The sequence below is a fragment of the Miscanthus floridulus genome, chromosome 7 (assembly GCF_019320115.1).
Source record: "Miscanthus floridulus cultivar M001 chromosome 7, ASM1932011v1, whole genome shotgun sequence".
In the NCBI taxonomy this organism is placed as follows: Eukaryota; Viridiplantae; Streptophyta; class Magnoliopsida; order Poales; family Poaceae; genus Miscanthus; species Miscanthus floridulus.
Window position 1 is genome coordinate 50,090,295 of NC_089586.1, and position 18,428 is coordinate 50,108,722.

An 18,428-nucleotide genomic window follows, 5' to 3' on the forward strand; every position below is an offset into this window, starting at 1 on the left:
AAAGTTAAAGCAAAATAAATGAAGGCAAAATCAGTTAGACTTGAAAAATAGTAGTAAGAATATAAGAGCCCCTAAAATATATATTATGTGCATATGAATGAGAAAAACCAACATGGAGAGAGGAAAGGGAATGGGTTGTGGGTACAAAATTACAACCCGGAGAGATTTTATAGCCTAATTGCTAGCCTGATGGTACCTGCCGATTACCAGGGGTTTGGGCGGCCCATCCTTAGCTATCACACTGCCACCGGGCCCCACTGGTATCCCTCCCTCCCATTATGGCCAGAGCTACGCCACCACAGTAGAGCAGAGTAGAAGAGTCCTGGAGCGGCCATCACCAACCCCTCAAGCTATTACCTCTGTTTTTATCACCAAGAAGCATCAAGCATTCCATTGCCACTATAAGTAGCTGCAGCGGCAGCTAATCAGTCAGCAATTAGGCACCAAACCATCACTTCACTCCCCACCCTTCTCCTGATCACCACACGCGCACCAAGTCCAAAGAACCGCGCGCGCGCCATGGCCGAGAAGCCGCCTCTGCCGCCCAAGCCCAAGCCTCCCCTGCCGTCCAAGCCAAGGCCCAAGGCGGCGGCAAGGCCGACAACGACAACGACGACGCCGGCCCCCGGAAGCAGGCCGGCGGCCGCGCCGCCTTTCAAGAAGCCGACGCTCGCGCCGCCGCCGCAGGTTCTGCCGCTCAAACCACCGCCGGCGCACCAGTACCGGCAGCAGCAGTACCCTCCGGGCGGCGCGCGGAAGCATCCGCGGCCGTACCGCCAGCAGCCGCCGCCCCACCGCCGCGGCGGCGGCGGCGGGTGCTCGTGCCGCCGCGCGTGCTGCCTGGCCACGGGGCTCGCCCTGCTCGCGCTCTGCCTGGCGCTCGCCGCCGCCTGCCTCGCCTACCTCTACTACCGCCCGCGCGCGCCGTCGTTCCACCTGCAGCCGCTCTCCCCCGTGCGCCTCCGCCTCGGCGGCGGCGGCAACTCCTCGTCCGTGTCGGCCATGGACGCCACCGTGGGCGCCCGCGTGGTGTCGTGGAACCCGAACGAGCGGGTGGCGTTCCGGTACGGCGACGGCGAGGGCCGCGTGTCGCTGCGCGACGCCGACGGCGACGTCGCGCTGGGCTGGGCGCCCGTGCACGGGTTCGCGCACGCGCCGCGCACCGTCGCCACCGTCGCGTTCGTGGCCACCGCCAGGGGCGTCGTCCTCGACGAGGGCGTCGCGGCGCGCGTCCGAGACAGGTACCGCCGCCGGCAGCAGGGGTTCAGGGTGGTCGTGGACGCCCACGTCGGCGTCCGCGTCGGGGCGATAAGCACGGGCATGGTGCCGATCAGGCTGCTCTGCGACGACGGCGTGATGGCGCCGCGCGCCGCCGCCGCGGGGTCGTCGTCGTCCGACGGCGGGACCGTGGTTGGGCCCATGAGCAAGTGCCAGGTGCTCCTGTTTAGAGTAAGATGGTGAGTTGAGTTCATTACCAGTACTCCTGCTCATTTGCATCTACCTGCATTGATAGCTAATTGCTTTTGTCGGTGTTTTAGTTAATTACTACTGTCGTTATTGTTACTCCGTTCTCAACGTTTTTTGCACGCGATTGCATGCGTATATATATAGTAGATTTGTAATGTTCCAAGTAGTAGGCTTTATTTACGCAAATATTCATAATTTGAAATCTTATTCTTTTGTGGAGTTTTGAATTTGGACCAAAATTCTTGCGAACCTCTATCAAGTGAGCTCGCGCGATTGTTGCGCTAGGAAATTCTTGCAAACTTGAGGCAACAATACTATACATTACATGCATTTTCCAATTGTACGCATCTTCACATGCATGTGTTGTGCTACCCTACCCATATATATATATACGGGCCCCCCTGTAGGGTAGCTAGCTTAGGTGATCGATGATCCCTAGCACTAGCAAGCAGGAGAGACAATTCGTGGCACCACCGCAGGAGATGCCTCAGGCCACGGGTGGGCACAGTGGATCGTGCAGATCCAGGGCCAGGCCTGGTGCTGGCTGCACAGTGGAATGTCGGTTGCCGGTGCCGATCAGGCGATCACTAGTGAGTCACCAGAACCGGAACGGCTGTCTGTCTGTCTTCCTCCGAGCCAAAGCCACCGCGGATTCTCTCTGTGTATTCCACTTGCCCGCCGTGTAGGCGCTTACTCTTCTTTTCCTTGCTGTACAACTGAATTCTGACATCTTCATATGAAATGTAGAGGGTGTTTGCGGTTCCCCGCCAGGTTACTTTCCGTGTAAAATCCTGCCACAGCCGTGGCATTCATTTTCACCGCCGCCGAGGTAAGCACCGCCACAGCTCGGTGTGGCGTAGGGTGTAACCAAACATGACATAAACTTTTCAAAGCGGGTGCAAGCCTGTTCGTTTTTGTGGCTGCAATTTCCTATCGACTGACTGTAGCCAGTGCCGGTCCTATGATCTTGAGGCCCCTCTGGCGAACTCGTCACCATGACTCCTCTAAAATCTTATAATATATAGACGCTAATTTTACTTGCAAAGTGAAAATAATACCATAATATATTTTTAATCTAACACCTAAATTAGAAGGAAACTATAACTATAAGAGTATAAAATACTATAAGTCTAGAATACTATACAAATAATTAATTTGGATTAAAAAATGAATAAGAAAAAAATACCTAGGATGTGGACATGAATTGAAACAACTGATCGGCGAATGCAATTCACAAGGAGGCAGGAACCAAGATGTCGTTGTCGTGGAGCCTTGCCCGGTCGCCGCTGCGCCGTTCTCTGGCGGTCCAGCTCTCCGCGTGTCGGCACGTCACGAACTCATGAGTCGTGATCAGAGTGTGCGGCGTGGTTCCTCGCCTCCTCTCTGCCTTGGAAAGAAAGACCAACGTTGTCCTCTTGGGCAGTCTGGCCAATTCTCTGCCTATCTTCTGTCTTTCAATTAGTTTGCTGATGATGCCTAATGGACTATTGGGCCTGGGTGTTTGTATACCTAGACTTGGGCCCCTCCCCGGCATGAGCCCTCGGCCATCGCACCTCGTGCCCTCCCCCTAGGGCCGGCACTGACTGTAGCCGCAGCCGACAAACCCATTATCAGTGAGGTTCTTAGCTCGTTTATAAAACATTTCCACTGGGATGCAGGATAGCAAGTCTATGGATGCTTTCCATCCTCAGGCATGTCTGTCTACAGCTGGGTAAGCGAAGAAGATAGCTACACTGAAATACATACAAACAAATTACGTCCAACTGTTCAAGGAAATTCCGCTTCTCTTAGGCACGCATGCATGCATCAAGCTCTATTGTGTAACTATGCAAAGATGATGTTACACAACACAACTTGGCGATGCCACCCCAACTTACTACGGTTTAGTTGGCTTAGACTTTGTAGAGTCGTTTTTGAAGTAGTGGTGTTCTTGCCCTTGGGTCTTAATCTGTTGTCTCAGCCGAGCCTCGTCTTCCTTTTATCCCCCTGATGAGTTGTTGTTCCTTTTTTTTTCTGGTAGTTCTCAGATCTTTTCTTTGTTGTTCTTTGTTTGCACTTGATTGTTTTTCTCCCATTGTCTAATAAAAACAGCGGCAAATCTCTTGCTGCAACAACAACAACAACAACAACAACAAAGCCTTTAAGTCCCAAACAAGTTGGGGTAGGCTAGAGTTGAAACCCATCAGAAGCACTCAAGGTTCAGGCACGTGAATAGCTGTCTTCCAAGCACTCCTATCTAAGGCTAAGTCTTTGGGTATATTCCATCCTTTCAAGTCTCCTTTTATTGCCTCTACCCAAGTCAACTTCGGTCTTCCTCTGCCTCTCTTCACGTTACTATCCTGACTTAGGATTCCGCTACGCACCGGTGCATCTGGAGGTCTCCGTTGCACATGTCCAAACCATCTCAACCGGTGTTGGACAAGCTTTTCTTCAATTGGCGCTACCCCTAATCTCTCACGTATATCATCGTTCCGAACTCGATCCCTTCTTGTATGACCACAAATCCAACGCAACATACGTATTTCCGCGACACTTAGCTGTTGAACATGTCGTCTTTTCGTAGGCCAACATTCTGCACCATACAACATAGCAGGTCTAATCGCCGTCCTATAAAACTTGCCTTTTAGCTTCTGTGGTACCCTTTTGTCACATAGGACACCAGACGCTTGCCGCCACTTCATCCACCCTGCTTTGATTCTATGGCTAACATCTTCATCGATATCCCCGTCCCTCTGTAGCATTGATCCTAAATATCGAAAAGTTTCCTTCCTAGGCACTACTTGACCTTCCAAACTAACATCTTCCTCCTCCCGAGTAGTAGTGCCGAAGTCACATCTCATATACTCAGTTTTAGTTCTACTGAGTCTAAAACCTTTGGACTCCAAGGTCTCCCGCCATAACTCCAGTTTCTGGTTCACTCCTGCCCGGCTTTCATCAACTAGCACTACATCGTCCGCGAAAAGCATACACCAAGGGATGTCCCCTTGTATGTCCCTTGTGACCTCATCCATCACTAAAGCAAACAAATAAGGGCTTAAAGCTGACCCTTGATGTAGTCCTATCCTAATCGGGAAGTCATCCGTGTCTCCATCACTTGTTCGAACTCTAGTCACAACATTGTTGTACATGTCCTTAATGAGCCCGACGTACTTCGTTGGGACTTTATGTTTGTCCAAAGCCCACCACATAACATTCCTTGGTATTTTATCATAAGCCTTCTCCAAGTCAATAAAAACCATGTGTAGGTCCTTCTTCTTCTCCCTATATCGCTCCATAACTTGTCTTACTAAGAAAATGGCTTCCATGGTTGACCTTCCGGGCATGAAACCGAATTGGTTCATAGAGACCCGCGTTATTGCTCTCAAGCGATGCTCGATAACTCTCTCCCATAGCTTCATAGTATGGCTCATCAACTTAATTCCCCGGTAATTCGTACAACTTTGAATATCCCCTTTATTCTTGTAGATCGGTACCAATATACTTCTCCTCCACTCATCAGGCATCTTGTTCGATCGAAAAATATGGTTGAACAGCTTGGTTAGCCATACTATAGCTATGTCCCCGAGGCATCTCCACACCTCGATTGGGATACCATCCGGTCCCATCGCCTTACCTCCTTTCATCCTTTTCAACGCCTCTCTGACCTCAGATTCTTGGATTCTCCGCACAAAGCGCCTATTGGTGTCATCAAAAGAGTCATCCAACTGAAAGGTAGTGTCCATATTCTCACCATTGAACAATTTGTCAAAATACTCTTGCCATCGATGTCGGATCTCATCCTCCTTCACCAAGAGATGCTCCCTTTCATCCTTAATGCACTTAACTTGGTTGAAGTCCCGTGTCTTTCTCTCACGAACCCTAGCCATCCTATAAATGTCCTTCTCTCCTTCCTTCGTACTCAAATGTTGGTAAAGATCCTCGTACGCTCTACCCTTTGCCACACTTACAGCTTGCTTTGCAGTCTTCTTTGCCACCTTGTACTTCTCTATGTTGTCCACACTCCTGTCATGGTACAAGCGTCTATAGCATTCTTTCTTCTCCTTAATAGCCCTTTGGACTTCCTCGTTCCACCACCAAGTATCTTTAGCCTCGCATCCCCTTCCTTTGGTTACTCCACACATCTCTGAGGCTACCTTCCGAATGTTGGTTGCCATCTTATCCCACATGTTGTTTATGTCGTCTTCTTCCTTCCAAGAGCCCTCTTTGATAACCCTTTCCCTAAATACCTCTGACGTCTCCCCTTTCAGTTTCCACCACTTTGTTCTTTCAATCTTAGCTTGTTTATCCTTACGGGCACGCACCTGAAAACGAAAATCTGCCACCAAAAGCTTATGTTGAGAAACAACACACTCTCCTGGTATCACCTTGCAATCCAAGCATGCTCGTTTGTCCTTTCTTCTTGCGAGGACAAAGTCAATCTGGCTACAGTGTTGTCCACTACTGAAGGTCACTAGATGAGATTCTCTCTTTCTAAAGAAAGTGTTGGCTATCATCAAGTCAAAAGCTACCGCGAAGTCCAGAACTTCCTCCCCCTCCTGATTCCTACTACCATACCCAAAACCTCCATGAACTGCCTCGAAACCTGCGCTTGTAGTACCTACATGCCCATTAAGATCTCCTCCTATAAAAAGCTTCTCACTACTAGGTATAGCTCTAACCAGGCCATCTAAGTCTTCCCAGAACTGTCTCTTAGCACTCTCGTCGAGGCCTACTTGGGGGGCATACGCACTAATTACGTTCAAGACCATATCACCAACGACAAGCTTGACTAAGATAATCCTATCTCCTTGCCTTCTCACTCCCACCACACCATTCTTGAGGCTCTTATCAATCAAAACTCCTACTCCAAATAAAGTTAAAGCAGATTATAGGTGTTTCTCTTGCAGCCACAATTACAGCCTAAAGAAGCTGCAGCGATCAGGGCCAAATTTCACTCCTGGACATGACAAAAATGTTCAGATATGTAGTATGTTGTAGGCTTGTAGCTCATTATCTGAAAAATAGATATACATTAATACATGTTGGTGTGTCACTAGTTAGCGCGGATTCATGATGGAACTTGCTGGCCCCATTTTGGTGTGCCAAGTTTTTGCATGTTGCCGCTAGTTGGGCCATCAGGGGTAGCTGATCGCCTTATCCCGTGTATAAAAAGACACCGTTTATTTTTTTTGTTTTATTTTTGCAAGATGGCAAAATCTGGGGTATGTATGAACCGGGAAAAGTCCATAGGGACATTGGATCCTAGATGACAGGAACATTATTGGTTGCATGTAAGGACCAGTGCCTAGAGCTAAAGGTGCATACCCAAACTGGCTTCCAAGTTGCATGATACCAAACACGTACTGTACACGCCAATAATTCTAGTGAAAAGTGAAAATAAAGAATTTCCGAATATGGTTTGAAAATTCCAGGTAGATTTTTGTTGGGTGTATGACATACTAGCTTCAATCAATAATAATAAATGAAGTTCTGGGATTGTCTATGATAGCTATTTGGAATTTTAGTAGCATATATATTACTTTCTATGTGTTGAATTTGGATGTTTGGAAATGGTATGAGTAGATTTGTCTTGGTAAGTAGTTTTTTAATAAAAAAAAATATACGTCACTTATTTGTGATCAGAAGATGTATCCACAGCAAGTCAAGTGCTCCGAAGCTAAGGGCGTGTTTGAAAATGCATACCAGAATTCTTTATAATTTCAGTCAAAGAAGTCCTAAAAGAGTAAAACACTGAAAGAACCAAATAAGTAGTGCAATTTAGCTTTTATGTCCACTAATCATCTTAGCATTATTTACAACAATCCACTGCTCTTTGAACAATTGATATGGAAACTGAATCTGACCGACATTTTCTCAACAAAATTATTTCAGGTTTAGCCTGAACTGAAGAAAATCTGAAGCACAAGGCACCTAGCTGCTCAGAGAGTAGAGACCATCAAGCTGATGCCAGAGGCGCCGGAGCTGTAGACGCCGTAAATTTGTCTGTGTGTGTTTGCCGACAAGATGAAGGTGATTGATTTGCCACGAACTTTTGATTGGTGATGGTACAGTATATGGTCGTCGATGGTTCTGAATATATATATTGGATGCATGGTCTGAAGACTCTGAAAAGCATGTAGTAAACCAAGTTTGTAACTGTATATTACACTCCAGCTCCCAATTCTTTTGATTGTGTGGTGTATAGATAGCAGGAATGAAATGAACGATGGGGTGCGTGCTCCTGTCAGTTGATTGAAACACATGGCCCCGTTCGCTTCGCTGAAAAAATAAGCTGAAATACTATTCCGGCTGATTGTTGTAAGAGAAAAACATTGTTCCGGCTGAAAAAACAAGCTGAAAAGTACGGATTATAAGAGAAGCGAACATGGCCATACAGTTGTTTCTTCATTGTCTTAACTAGTACTGAGATAAAGACTCTGATCTGAATTTGAGCAAAGGTCTTAAAATCAGACAAAAATCGGCACTGACATTTTACAGTTTTGAACTGATCTTGTAAAATGAAAAGAAAAGGTATTATGATTCGGACTGCACCATCTAAAGGTTCAAATATCAAGACCCGTTTCTTTTCCTACCATTGGCAAATACCCTGCAAGTCCCATTTTTCTCCAATCTCCACTCTATTTTACCTCTAAAACTTATGGATCGGGCTTCCAATGGAACTAATCCTATTCATGCTTGATAACTTTCAGAATCTTATTCAGGTTTTAAGGTAACCTATCGAGATTCCGGACAAGTTCTCTAACAGGTTGGCAACACACATGTTTGCTGGGGTTAACTTGCATTCAGGTTGTAAGTCTATGCTTTACGTTCACAGCAAAGATAACTATGTGCATCAGATTCACAGTCAGACATCTTAAGTCACCTCAGATCTAAAGCAGTGTTGCAAATATAGATCGGTGAATGGTGCTGTGATCTATCACCTCAGATCTAAAGCAGTGTTGCCATTCGTTTTAAATTCTGTTACACCTGTCTTCAGTTCATATCTATCATCTATCAATCGCTCGTTTCATGAGACAGATCAAATGAGCAGATCTTGGAGCATGCTGAGTGAAAGCATGTTGATCTCTGTTTCTTATAATGAGGGGCAAGGACATGCACGTAGCAATGGATGTAGCCAGTTCACTTTGTAAACCAATTGCCTAACTTCAGTTTTCTTTTGTGGATTCCGTATAGTAGTACTACTTGTATATCTTCAGAGATGAAGCGAGGATCGTTCCTATTGTGGCTGCACACATATATATGAGAGTGTAGAAGTTAGAACACGAACCATTGTTGTTGGTCGAAAGTCACATGGTATTCATGTAATACAACTTGCCAATGTTCAGAAATAAGGTAAATGGTTCTGTTAAAAAGAAATTAAGTACATGGTGCTTATGCAGGATGTTTCGTATTCCACTATTCAATCATTCCAATGTCAGAAGCATTGAGTACCGACAACAAAAAGTCCCGCACAAATCTTCAGATGATTGGTATAGTATCATCAGAGCACACATAGCAAAAAGATTTATAGTGAAAGTTACCCACACGATCCAATTTGGAAAATTGCATTGCTGATCCCATTGACAAAACTTCATTACTGATGTCCTGCTTCATGTTTTTATTAGAAGCCTTCCTTCAAGGCATAAACTCTGCTACAGAAAGACGGTGGCAATCTGTTTATTGCCGCATCAATTTCCTGCAAACAGAATAGTCATAACTAAGGATATTAAGGTTTTCGATGCAGACACTGTTCTTGCTAAAAGAAAGTTGTCGGAGAAGGTCAAGAGAATAACTAGCTTAGTCACAAACAATGCAAAGCAAATAGGCCAAATTTCCCAGACATAACAAAAGGAGCAAATACAACTGATATAATTCTTCATCAAGTACAATTTCAGAATAGAAAAGAGATGTGCATGTTGGTGCAGTTGCTTTGGGAAAAAAAACTTGAATAGCCATATGGAAGCGAAGCACCTTAAGTATGAATGGAATTAGGATAGAGTGGACACATAGAAGTAGTCAGAATGGAATTGAATAACAGAAAAGAAAAATTGCAAGTAGCCATAGCATTTCAATGGATAGAACTGAAACAATGGTTAGATGTCAGCCCACCTCTGTAGTATAACGAGCAGAAAAGTGGATCAGTAGAATAGCTTTGTTTCCAAGCTTGTCGGACTGACTGGCTATCTGTGTTTCCAAAAGCAAACTTCTGGGAAGATACTAGTTGACATTTTGGAAGTTGAATAAACAAGTTTGGAATACCTCAAATAACAGCTTAAATCAGATACCTCAGATAAATGCGTGTGTCCATATTCTCTTGCATGCTCAACTGAAATGGCGTCATCTAGAAAAGTACTCCGAAATTCACACAGCACATTTCACTAAAGGGAAAAGACTACAGAAGATAAAACGTTCAGCAGTGGAGATGGAATGTGTTTCTAAGTATGTTGACTTGCTGTTAATGCCACAAAATTGGTGACATGTTGCAAACTGAGAACTTAGCTGTAAAGCGACAAGTGATAACAAAATACCTCCACAACAAGAATTTTTGCCTGCAGCACATCTGCATTATCCGGATCAAGAATGAAATTTGCTGTTGTATCTCCCGTGAAAGCAATTTCGGGGGTGGACACCGTATTCGTGATCTGCAAAAGTTATGAATTGGTGAGGGGGCTTACACGCCATACTCCCTTCAACAGGTTACTAGACTGTGCTTCAATTTGAACTCCAAAGCCACCAAGCCAGACAGACCTCCACACCTGATAGCTTGAGCTGCTTGATCTCGCTCCCTGGTAGGCCAATGAACTCCTGCTTAAGCTTCTGCTTCACCGAGTATATCACATACCCCTGCATACACATCACGTAATTGATACTCCATCCAAGCATTGCAAGATTATAACGGATGAATTCACAACATATACAATTCCAAGAAGTGAAGTGAACCAATTCATCTCACCTGGCTGGGTATGGTGTGGTAGGTCCTGAAAGCCCTGACCTTGAGGTCCCTCCTGAACTCGTACTCCTCCCCGACCTCAAGGGGGACCAGGTTGTGGTTGAGCTCGGACTGGTCTATGGCGCGGTGCACCTCGAAGAGCCGCTCCACGAGGTCCCGGAGGCACGCCGGGACGAAGATGGTGGGCGGACGCAACCTGAAGAGCCCCCGCGTGGCCACGTACATGGGAAGCCCCCCGATGTGGTCCAGGTGCCCGTGGGAGACGAAGAGGAACTCCTGCGAGACGGCGCGCTGCGGGCACCGGCCGATGTCGAAGGCGAGGTTCAGCGTCGGGAAGATGACGCAGGTCTCTTGACCGCCGATGGAGACGCCATCCACTGGGTACCCCTCGATCTCCATACGGTGTTTCGCCTTCGGCCTCGTAGCCGACGCGGAAGCGGGAGTAAGAGGAGAGGAGCTGGAGGACGCAACCTCCACCGTGGACTCGCCGCTTTTCGCCATTCCGCCGCCGCAGAGAGAGGGGCGGCGTTGGGGGGAAGGACGGCTAGCTTCAGTTCAAGAAAGAATAGGAAAAAGTGCGTGTCACACCTTAAGGTTTGGAAACCCCTCAAATATGAAAAAATTGAAAAAATGACACCTGATCACACCGAGCTGGATGACATCTATGAATATAAGTCTAATATCAAATCTGTAAACGATCGATGTTTCAAGTCTCATTTTTGTAAATCGCCCGATATGACCTCAAATATAAAAACACATTAAAATTTATAAAACCGGTCGATTTACTCCCTAGGATGGTTTTGCTAGGCGATTTTGCCACACTGGCGCGCTGAGGTGGACTCTTATGCTGACGTGGATGATTGACGAGTGGGTCCCGCTTGTAAGTGGCAGGTCCTTCACTCACCGACAGGTGGTCCCCAGCTGTCATCCTTGGTTGCTGCCTCCCGCACCTCAGCTTCCCGCTCGCCCGTGAGCAGGACGGGCGCGACATCATGGCCTCCGCGAGCCTTTGCGTGCACTTCTCGAGCGCGTGGATCTCCCTGAGCAGGCCGCACGAGTTGCGGCGGTCCTTGTGCTTCCCTTCCTCGGCGAGGCATTCCTGGAGCGCGAGGAGCGGCGCCGCCCAGGGGAACGTGGCGTGCGGCGGCGGGGACGGGAGGTGGTGGTGCGCCTTGAGCGCGGCGGCGCTGTCCGGGCAGGGCACGGCGGCAACGAGCGCCCACGCGGCAAGGTGGAGCAGGCAGCCCATGGCGGCGGCCTCGTTGGCGCGCGGCATGGCCAGGGCGGCCCCGATGGCCTGCAGCTGGCGCGCCGCGGACCAGGTGTGGGACACGCTCTATGAGAGCGAGCGGAAGTGCGCATAGCGCAACGAGGAAGTGGAGGAGGAGGAGGAGGAGGCGAGGGACGCGGCGCGGGAGGAGGACGCCCGCGTGCGGCCGAAGGAGTAGTTGCGGTGGGACGCGAGGAACGAGGCGAGCCCGCCACCAGCGCCCACCGCGGCGGCGGCGGCGTCGTCGTCGTCGTCGATGAGGAGCACGGAGAGGTCCGACAGCGCCTTCAGCGCGCGCCGGAGCTGGCCCTTATGGATCAGCCTCTGCCGCTCCTCCTCCTCGGCACCGGCAGCAGCAGTGCGGAGGCTGTGATGCTCGTGAGGTACACGCCGTCGCACGCCGCGTTGCAGACGTCGAGCGCCTTGACAGCGCGCTCGCCGAACTCCGCCACCAGCGTCGTGTGCCGCAGTGAGGTCCGCGAGGTGCACGGTGACGTGGCGTCGAACTCCTCGAGCTCCGGCTCGACGGTAGGCGGCGGCGTCGGCATCACGGCCGCCGAGGCATCGCGGCGGAGGGAGAGGAGGGTGCGGCCGGAGGAGAACGAGGAGGAGTGGGCGTGCATCAACGGGGAAGAGTCCTGGAGGTCCGTGGCCGGCATGGTCTCGGGCGGCATCGGCGGTGGACGAATCAAAGCGCGGATCTCGGGGAGCGAAGGGAATGACCGACAGCGTGGTGGGGGCGGGGGCGTGGGGTTTTGTCTCAGCGGGTCCATGGCGGCTCAACTCAGCTCAGCTACGGACGATGGAGAGCATGCGGACGCAGCCCGCAGAGCACGCGATGCCACCCTCCAGCTACGGCGGGGGAGCTAGAGGTAGGGGATGACGGGTAGGGACCACCTGTCGATGAGAGAAGGACCTGTCACTTACAAGCGGGGCCCACTCGTCAACCGTGCCAGCGTGGCAAAACTGCCTAGCAAAACCATCCCAATGGATAAATTGACCGGTTTTATAAACTTTAATGTGTTCGATACATGTTTTTATACTTGAGGGGGTTGAGCAGACACATCTCCAAACCTCGGGAGGTGACGTAGACTTTTTCCAAAAAGAATAGGTCTCTGGCGGATTATATATTTACCTTCCAAATCTAATGTTAGCAACTTTTAATAGCCTCTTCGATGTTCGGTCTAGTTCGATAGTAGTGTGTCTCTGAATTTTGCTTCCGAAATATCTTGATAAAATTTCTGATTGTTTCTAGGGTGAGTATGTCATTGAATTGATGTAGTGATGTGTGGGATCTTCGCATTTAGAAGAGATGAGGGTTAGGTTGAATTTGAGACATAGGTTATGTTTTATTAAAGAATTTTAATTGGCTTCTATTCACCTCCTCTTGTTGTCGTTTCGGTCCTTCACTTTCTCTCTCTTCAAGGTGGAGACAATTTGAGAAGGATTCATGAGAAGAATTAAGAACGAATGTGCAAATGTGGAGAAGCTTCATTATATCTGCTTATGCCACAAGAAAAAAAGTTATATACTACCCAATATTTTACTTGATTAGGACAACTAATAGATTATACTATTGTTTGAAATAAGAGGAAGCCTTGATCAAAAGGCCATATGAGGTAGTCGGAGAGCTTCTATTCTTATCGTCACTCTTCAACTTGATTTATTGTAACATGACAAGATGTCATGCACATGAATAACCTTGGAATGCTTCAGTGACTTGTGGCTCCTGCTTGGAGTTGGAGTGAATCCATGCGAAACCTGTCTCTTATTGCTTGCAACTCTTTTAGAGCATCTTCAATTTGTGCACGCTCCATTGGTGTCTCCTTTGAACATGAGATTCCAACATGAAGAATAGAAGTGATGCAAGAAATCTTCATATTGCTAATTTTATTATAGTCAGAGGTCATTCCTTCATTATCATCTGACTCTTGTAGCAAGTGTTGGTCAACAATTTTACCCACTTGGTCGGGCACTGACATCTTTACATATTTATGAAGGCTCAAATCGTCACTAAATTCATTGTCTATTGGCCTTTTCCTTGTAAACAACTCAAGCAATATTATACCGTAGCTATAGACAACACCGTGGGCTGAAACTTCATTACCCAATCCATACTCTGAAATTTACATGAGTTGCAAGAAAACAACAGAATGAGGTTAAGTATGCATCGATGGTGCTTACGCATAACTCTTTCCACAATAGTTCACTTCTTAGAGTATTGAATTAATGGATACGATGTTTGTTTTGCCATTTGTAGGAACATCTCAATTTTGTCAGCTTGTTCTAACATAAGCAACAATTGAGATAATGAGAAAACCTATTTACTTGGATACTGATGATAAGCCAGTAGTAATAAACTAAAGTAGTTGCAAATTCACCTAGAGCAGAATATCCAGTTGTTTCTCTCATTTTAGGCCAGGCGCTTGATTTCTCAGAACTTCTGTCGAAGTCTTCATGGTAGAACCTTGCCAACCCAAAATCACCAACATGAGCAACCATGTCACCATCAAGGAGAATATTGCTAGGCTTGAGATCGCAGTGGATAATTGGCATTGGCTTGTGCGTGTGTAGATATTTAAGTGCAGAAACCACATCAATAGAAAGGGAGAATTCCTTATTTGACACTGAAGAAATGACCCGTTCCTTTCTTGGCCCTCGAAAAATTTTCGTTCCCTATTTGACACCGAGTTCAACTTCCGTTCCTTCCGTGACACTCCGTCGCGTTTTCCATCCGGCCACCGTTAACTGCACTGTGAAAAGACGATTTTGCCCCTATGGGCCCCACCACCCTTCTCCCTCCTCTCCTCTAGGCCGCTGTGTCCTCCCCCAGTCCGCGGCCGAGCCACCTGAAAAGGCCGCCTGCCATCCCCGCCACCCATGGGCCCACCGAGCCCATCCACGGGCAGCCGTCGACGCTCGCTGGATCCGCCGCCGGGGTGCATCCTCCACCGTCGAGCCGAATCCGGCTTCCCCACCAACAGATCCAGCCGCGCCCGTGCCCGCCCTCGATTTGCTGCCGGCGAGCTCGCCAGATCCGTGGGTGGATTCACGCGCCCCGAGGTCGGATCCGCGCGCCCCGAGGTTAGATCCGCGAGCTCCGAGGCCAGATCTCGCCGGACTCCACCGTCGTCGTCGCGGCCGCCTGCTCCACCGCGCCACCGTCGTCGTCGCTTCTAGTCCACCGCCGGTCGCCCGAGGCCGGATCCACGCGCCCCGAGGCCGAATCCGTGAGCCCCGAGGCTGGATCCGCGCGCCCCGAGGCCGGATCCGCGCGCCCCGAGGTCGGATCTCGCCGGACTCCACCACCGTCGTCGCGGCTGCCTGCTCCACCATGCCACCGTCGTCGCCGCTTCTAGTCTACCGCCGGTCGCCATCGAGGAGAGGAGGAGCGCGGAAGGGAGGGGCGCCACCACGCCTAGGGAAGGGAGGGGCGCCGCTGCGCCTAGGGAAGGGAGGGGCGCCGCCGCGCCATGGGAAGGGAGGACCACCGCCGTGCTCGGGAGGGAGAGGGGCTCGGAATGGAGAGTTGGAGGGAGGGAGGGAGAGAGAGTGGAGAGAGAGGGAGAGAGTGGAGGGCGCCATCGGGAGGGACGGGCATGTCTGCGTGACTGCGGGGAGACGGAGGGAGCGAGGCGACTGTCTGGAGGAGGAGAGGAGAAGGGTGGTGGGGTCCATAGGGGCAAAATCGCCTTTTCACAGCGCAGTTAACGGTGGCCGGATGGAAAACGCGACGGAGTGTCACGGAAGGAACGAAAGTTGAACTCGGTGTCAAATAGGGAACGAAAATTTTTTGAGGGCCAAGAAAGGAACGGGTCATTTCTTCAGTGTCAAATAAGGAATTCTCTCCAATAGAAATGTCTAGTCTTTCAAGCACCTTGTATTCACTGTTTCCATCAATTGGTTGGTGCAACCATTGATCTAGGTTTCCATTTGACAACTACTCGAATACAATGGCTTTGAAATCAAGGCCTCTAAAGTCCACACTTGAGCAGACCGTTAAGATCTTCACAAGATTACGATGTCTAGCACATCTCAAAGTCTCACATTCAGCATCAAAACTTTGAGCTGCCCCATGTTGGAGGAGGTTGAGCACCTTGATAGCCACTGTCACTTGTAGTCTGTTAATCATAATTTGCCCCTTGAAGACTGAGCCAAAACTTCCTACTCTAATGAGGTTCCTTGATGAGAAACTATCTGTTGCACGGGCCAATTCAGCATATGTAACCCTCGTATGTTCCTGGTGTTTGGTGGTTCACCTCTATCTTCTTTTTCCAAATGATGAATATAAATAGTGCACACGACAAGTAGACATGCACTACCGCCAATAGATATTGCTATGATACGCCCCAAAGATGGCTTCTTGGTATCGTGGCTGGAGCAGGGTGGCAACTTCAACTGAGGGATACCGCCACATACACCACTGTTTCCTATGATTACGGCAGAAGATGCATTTTCAAAAACTCCATCTGTTGGAACTTGACCTCTAAAGTTGTTGAACGAGAGATTGAAGGAAGAAAGACCTTTCATGTTAGCAAGGAATTCAGGTATGTCCCTAGACAAATTGTTGTAGGAAAGATCAATCACTAAAAGGCCTTTCATCTGCTCTACTGACGGCGGAATTGTCCCTTGAAGGTTGTTATGAGATGTGTTGAGATGCTGCAACATCTAGCACTCTCCCAGGGAGATTAGAATCTCTCTAGATATTTGATTACCGAAAAAGTCAAGTGTCCCAAGGTTTTTTAGATTACTAAGTTCTATAGGCAAAGTCCCAGTTAATTGATTATTTTGGATATGCATGTAATCAGATAATGTGTTGAAAAGGAAAAGTTCTCTAGGTATTGGACCAACAAGGCTATTGTGTGAAAGGTCTAATCTTTGTAAAGGACAACCAGAAAGACTAGATGGTATGCTTCCGATAAGTTTGTTGCCATCAAGATGAAGGAAGTTTAATTTTGTAAGCTTGCCAATAGCTAGGGGGATTGGTCCTGATAGGTAATTCATTCCTAGGAGTAACCCATTCAGTCTCTTTAGTTTGCCAAGAGAGGCAGGAATGGTACCCTCTAGATTGCTTCCATATAGATGAAGCATATTCAGGTTGACCAAATTTGATGTTCCTTCAAGGATCATTCTAGTTATGTTGTTATATTCCATATTAAGAAGTTCCAGACTTCTGGAGAGATTGTCTACTGAACTTGGTATCTCACCTTCAAACAAGTTATCACCCAAATCCAACAGCTTCAATTCACTACAATTGGTTAGGCTAGCCAAGAAATCCCAGTCGACATCTTGTGTTGCCTGGATCTAATTTTTGGCAACGGACAATGAAGACAAGCTCTTTAAGTGAATTCCTAGGCAATTGAGAATTGTTCCTGTTAATAAGTTATTCACGGCCTCAAACATTTGAAGCATAGATGAATTGCACATGGAGGGAGGAATGGACCCATAGAATTGATTATAATCAATGAGGAAGAGCTCTAGAATTGGAAGGTTGTTCCCCATGTCAAGTGGAAAAGAGCTATTGAGGTAATAATTCATTTATACATTGAAAACCACCGGAGAAGAAAGATTGAACAGAAAAGGAGGTACCAGACCTTCTAACTGGTTATTGTAGCTTTGAGAGAAATAGTAGGTTTCCAATGGAATTAGGTATGGAACCAGTAAGATTGTTGAACAACAAAGCAAGAGTTTCAAGCAAATTCAGGTTCCCAAGTGATGTTGGAATACCTCCACCTAGACGGTTTACATGAAGATCTATGAATACCAGTGATGTGAGATTTCCTAACTGAGAAGGAATGCAACCTGTAAGGTCATTATATCCTAATTCAAGTACTCTTAGAGATGAAAGATTTTGTACCGGTGGAATGCTCCCCGTTAGATTATTTGTATGCAGATTAAGAACGGTCAGTGCTGTGAGATTTCCTAGTGAACTTGGGATAGAACCAGACAGTTGATTTGAACTTAGTGAGAACATGCTTAATTTAACAAGTTACCTATCCCAGCTGGAATCTCTCCTGTTAGCTTGTTGTTTCCAATATGCAGAAACCCAAGATTCACAAGGTTGCTGATCTCCACAGGAATAGTTCCTGTAAGCTTGTTGTGGCCAAGATTGAGTGCCTTGAGATTGTGTAGGGAGCTAAGCTCATGTGGTATCTCACCCTCAAGCAAGTTTTGGAAGAGCATGATTGTGCACAAGTTCCGCAAGGCGCCAAGCTCCCCTGGTATCTTCCCTTGGAGATTGTTGAATTCGAATCCGATGTCATCAAGATGGCTGCAATTTGAAAACGATGCCGGGATTACACCATCGAGAAAATTATCTGACAGGTTTAGATGCCTTAAGCACAGGAGTTGTCCAACCACTAATGGTATAGTACCATGAAGCGGTTACTGTTGAGGCGCAGCCTCCTTAGGAACGTAAGGTTGGCTGCTGAAGAGGAGATAGCACCGACAAGGCTAAGGCTCTCAAGATCTAACCCCGTAACGCGGCCACGACGGCCTCCTCGCCTGCCACACGTGACCCCACACCACTAGCATAGAGGGATGGACTGGTTGCCCCATGACTCTAGAGTTTGCAGTGGATCGCTCCTAATGAGTGACTTGAAGGATAGCGGAGCAAGGTGGTCGGTGGCGTTATTTGTGGCAACTCCAGATACCAAGGCTGAGTTGTTGCTAGCAACGAGTTAAAGGAGCAGAACAAACAAGAATGACCGTGCACCCACCATTTTGGGGGCCAGGACCGGGAGATGCTGCTGCGTGCAAAGC

At 48.0% G+C, this 18,428-nt stretch overlaps 1 protein-coding gene and 1 pseudogene across 1 annotated transcript; one reads left to right on the forward strand and one right to left on the reverse strand.

Moving 5' to 3' along the window:
- The first annotated feature begins 375 nt into the window (after positions 1–375).
- LOC136466972 (NDR1/HIN1-like protein 13) lies at positions 376–8,691 on the forward strand. The gene is made up of 2 exons (XM_066465518.1): positions 376–1,457; positions 7,339–8,691. Exons 1-2 carry the CDS (start codon positions 520–522, stop codon positions 7,352–7,354), a joined length of 954 nt encoding a protein of 317 aa, XP_066321615.1. The 5' UTR covers positions 376–519; the 3' UTR covers positions 7,355–8,691.
- A 159-nt stretch (positions 8,692–8,850) lies between these two features.
- Positions 8,851–12,288, reverse strand: LOC136466973 (uncharacterized; annotated as a pseudogene).
- Between the last annotated feature and the right edge of the window lie 6,140 nt (positions 12,289–18,428).

Excerpts from the sequence above, each read along its gene's own strand:
- LOC136466972 (XM_066465518.1), top strand. The coding sequence starts at position 520 with ATGGCCGAGAAGCCGCCTCTGCCGCCCAAGCCCAAGCCTCCCCTGCCG.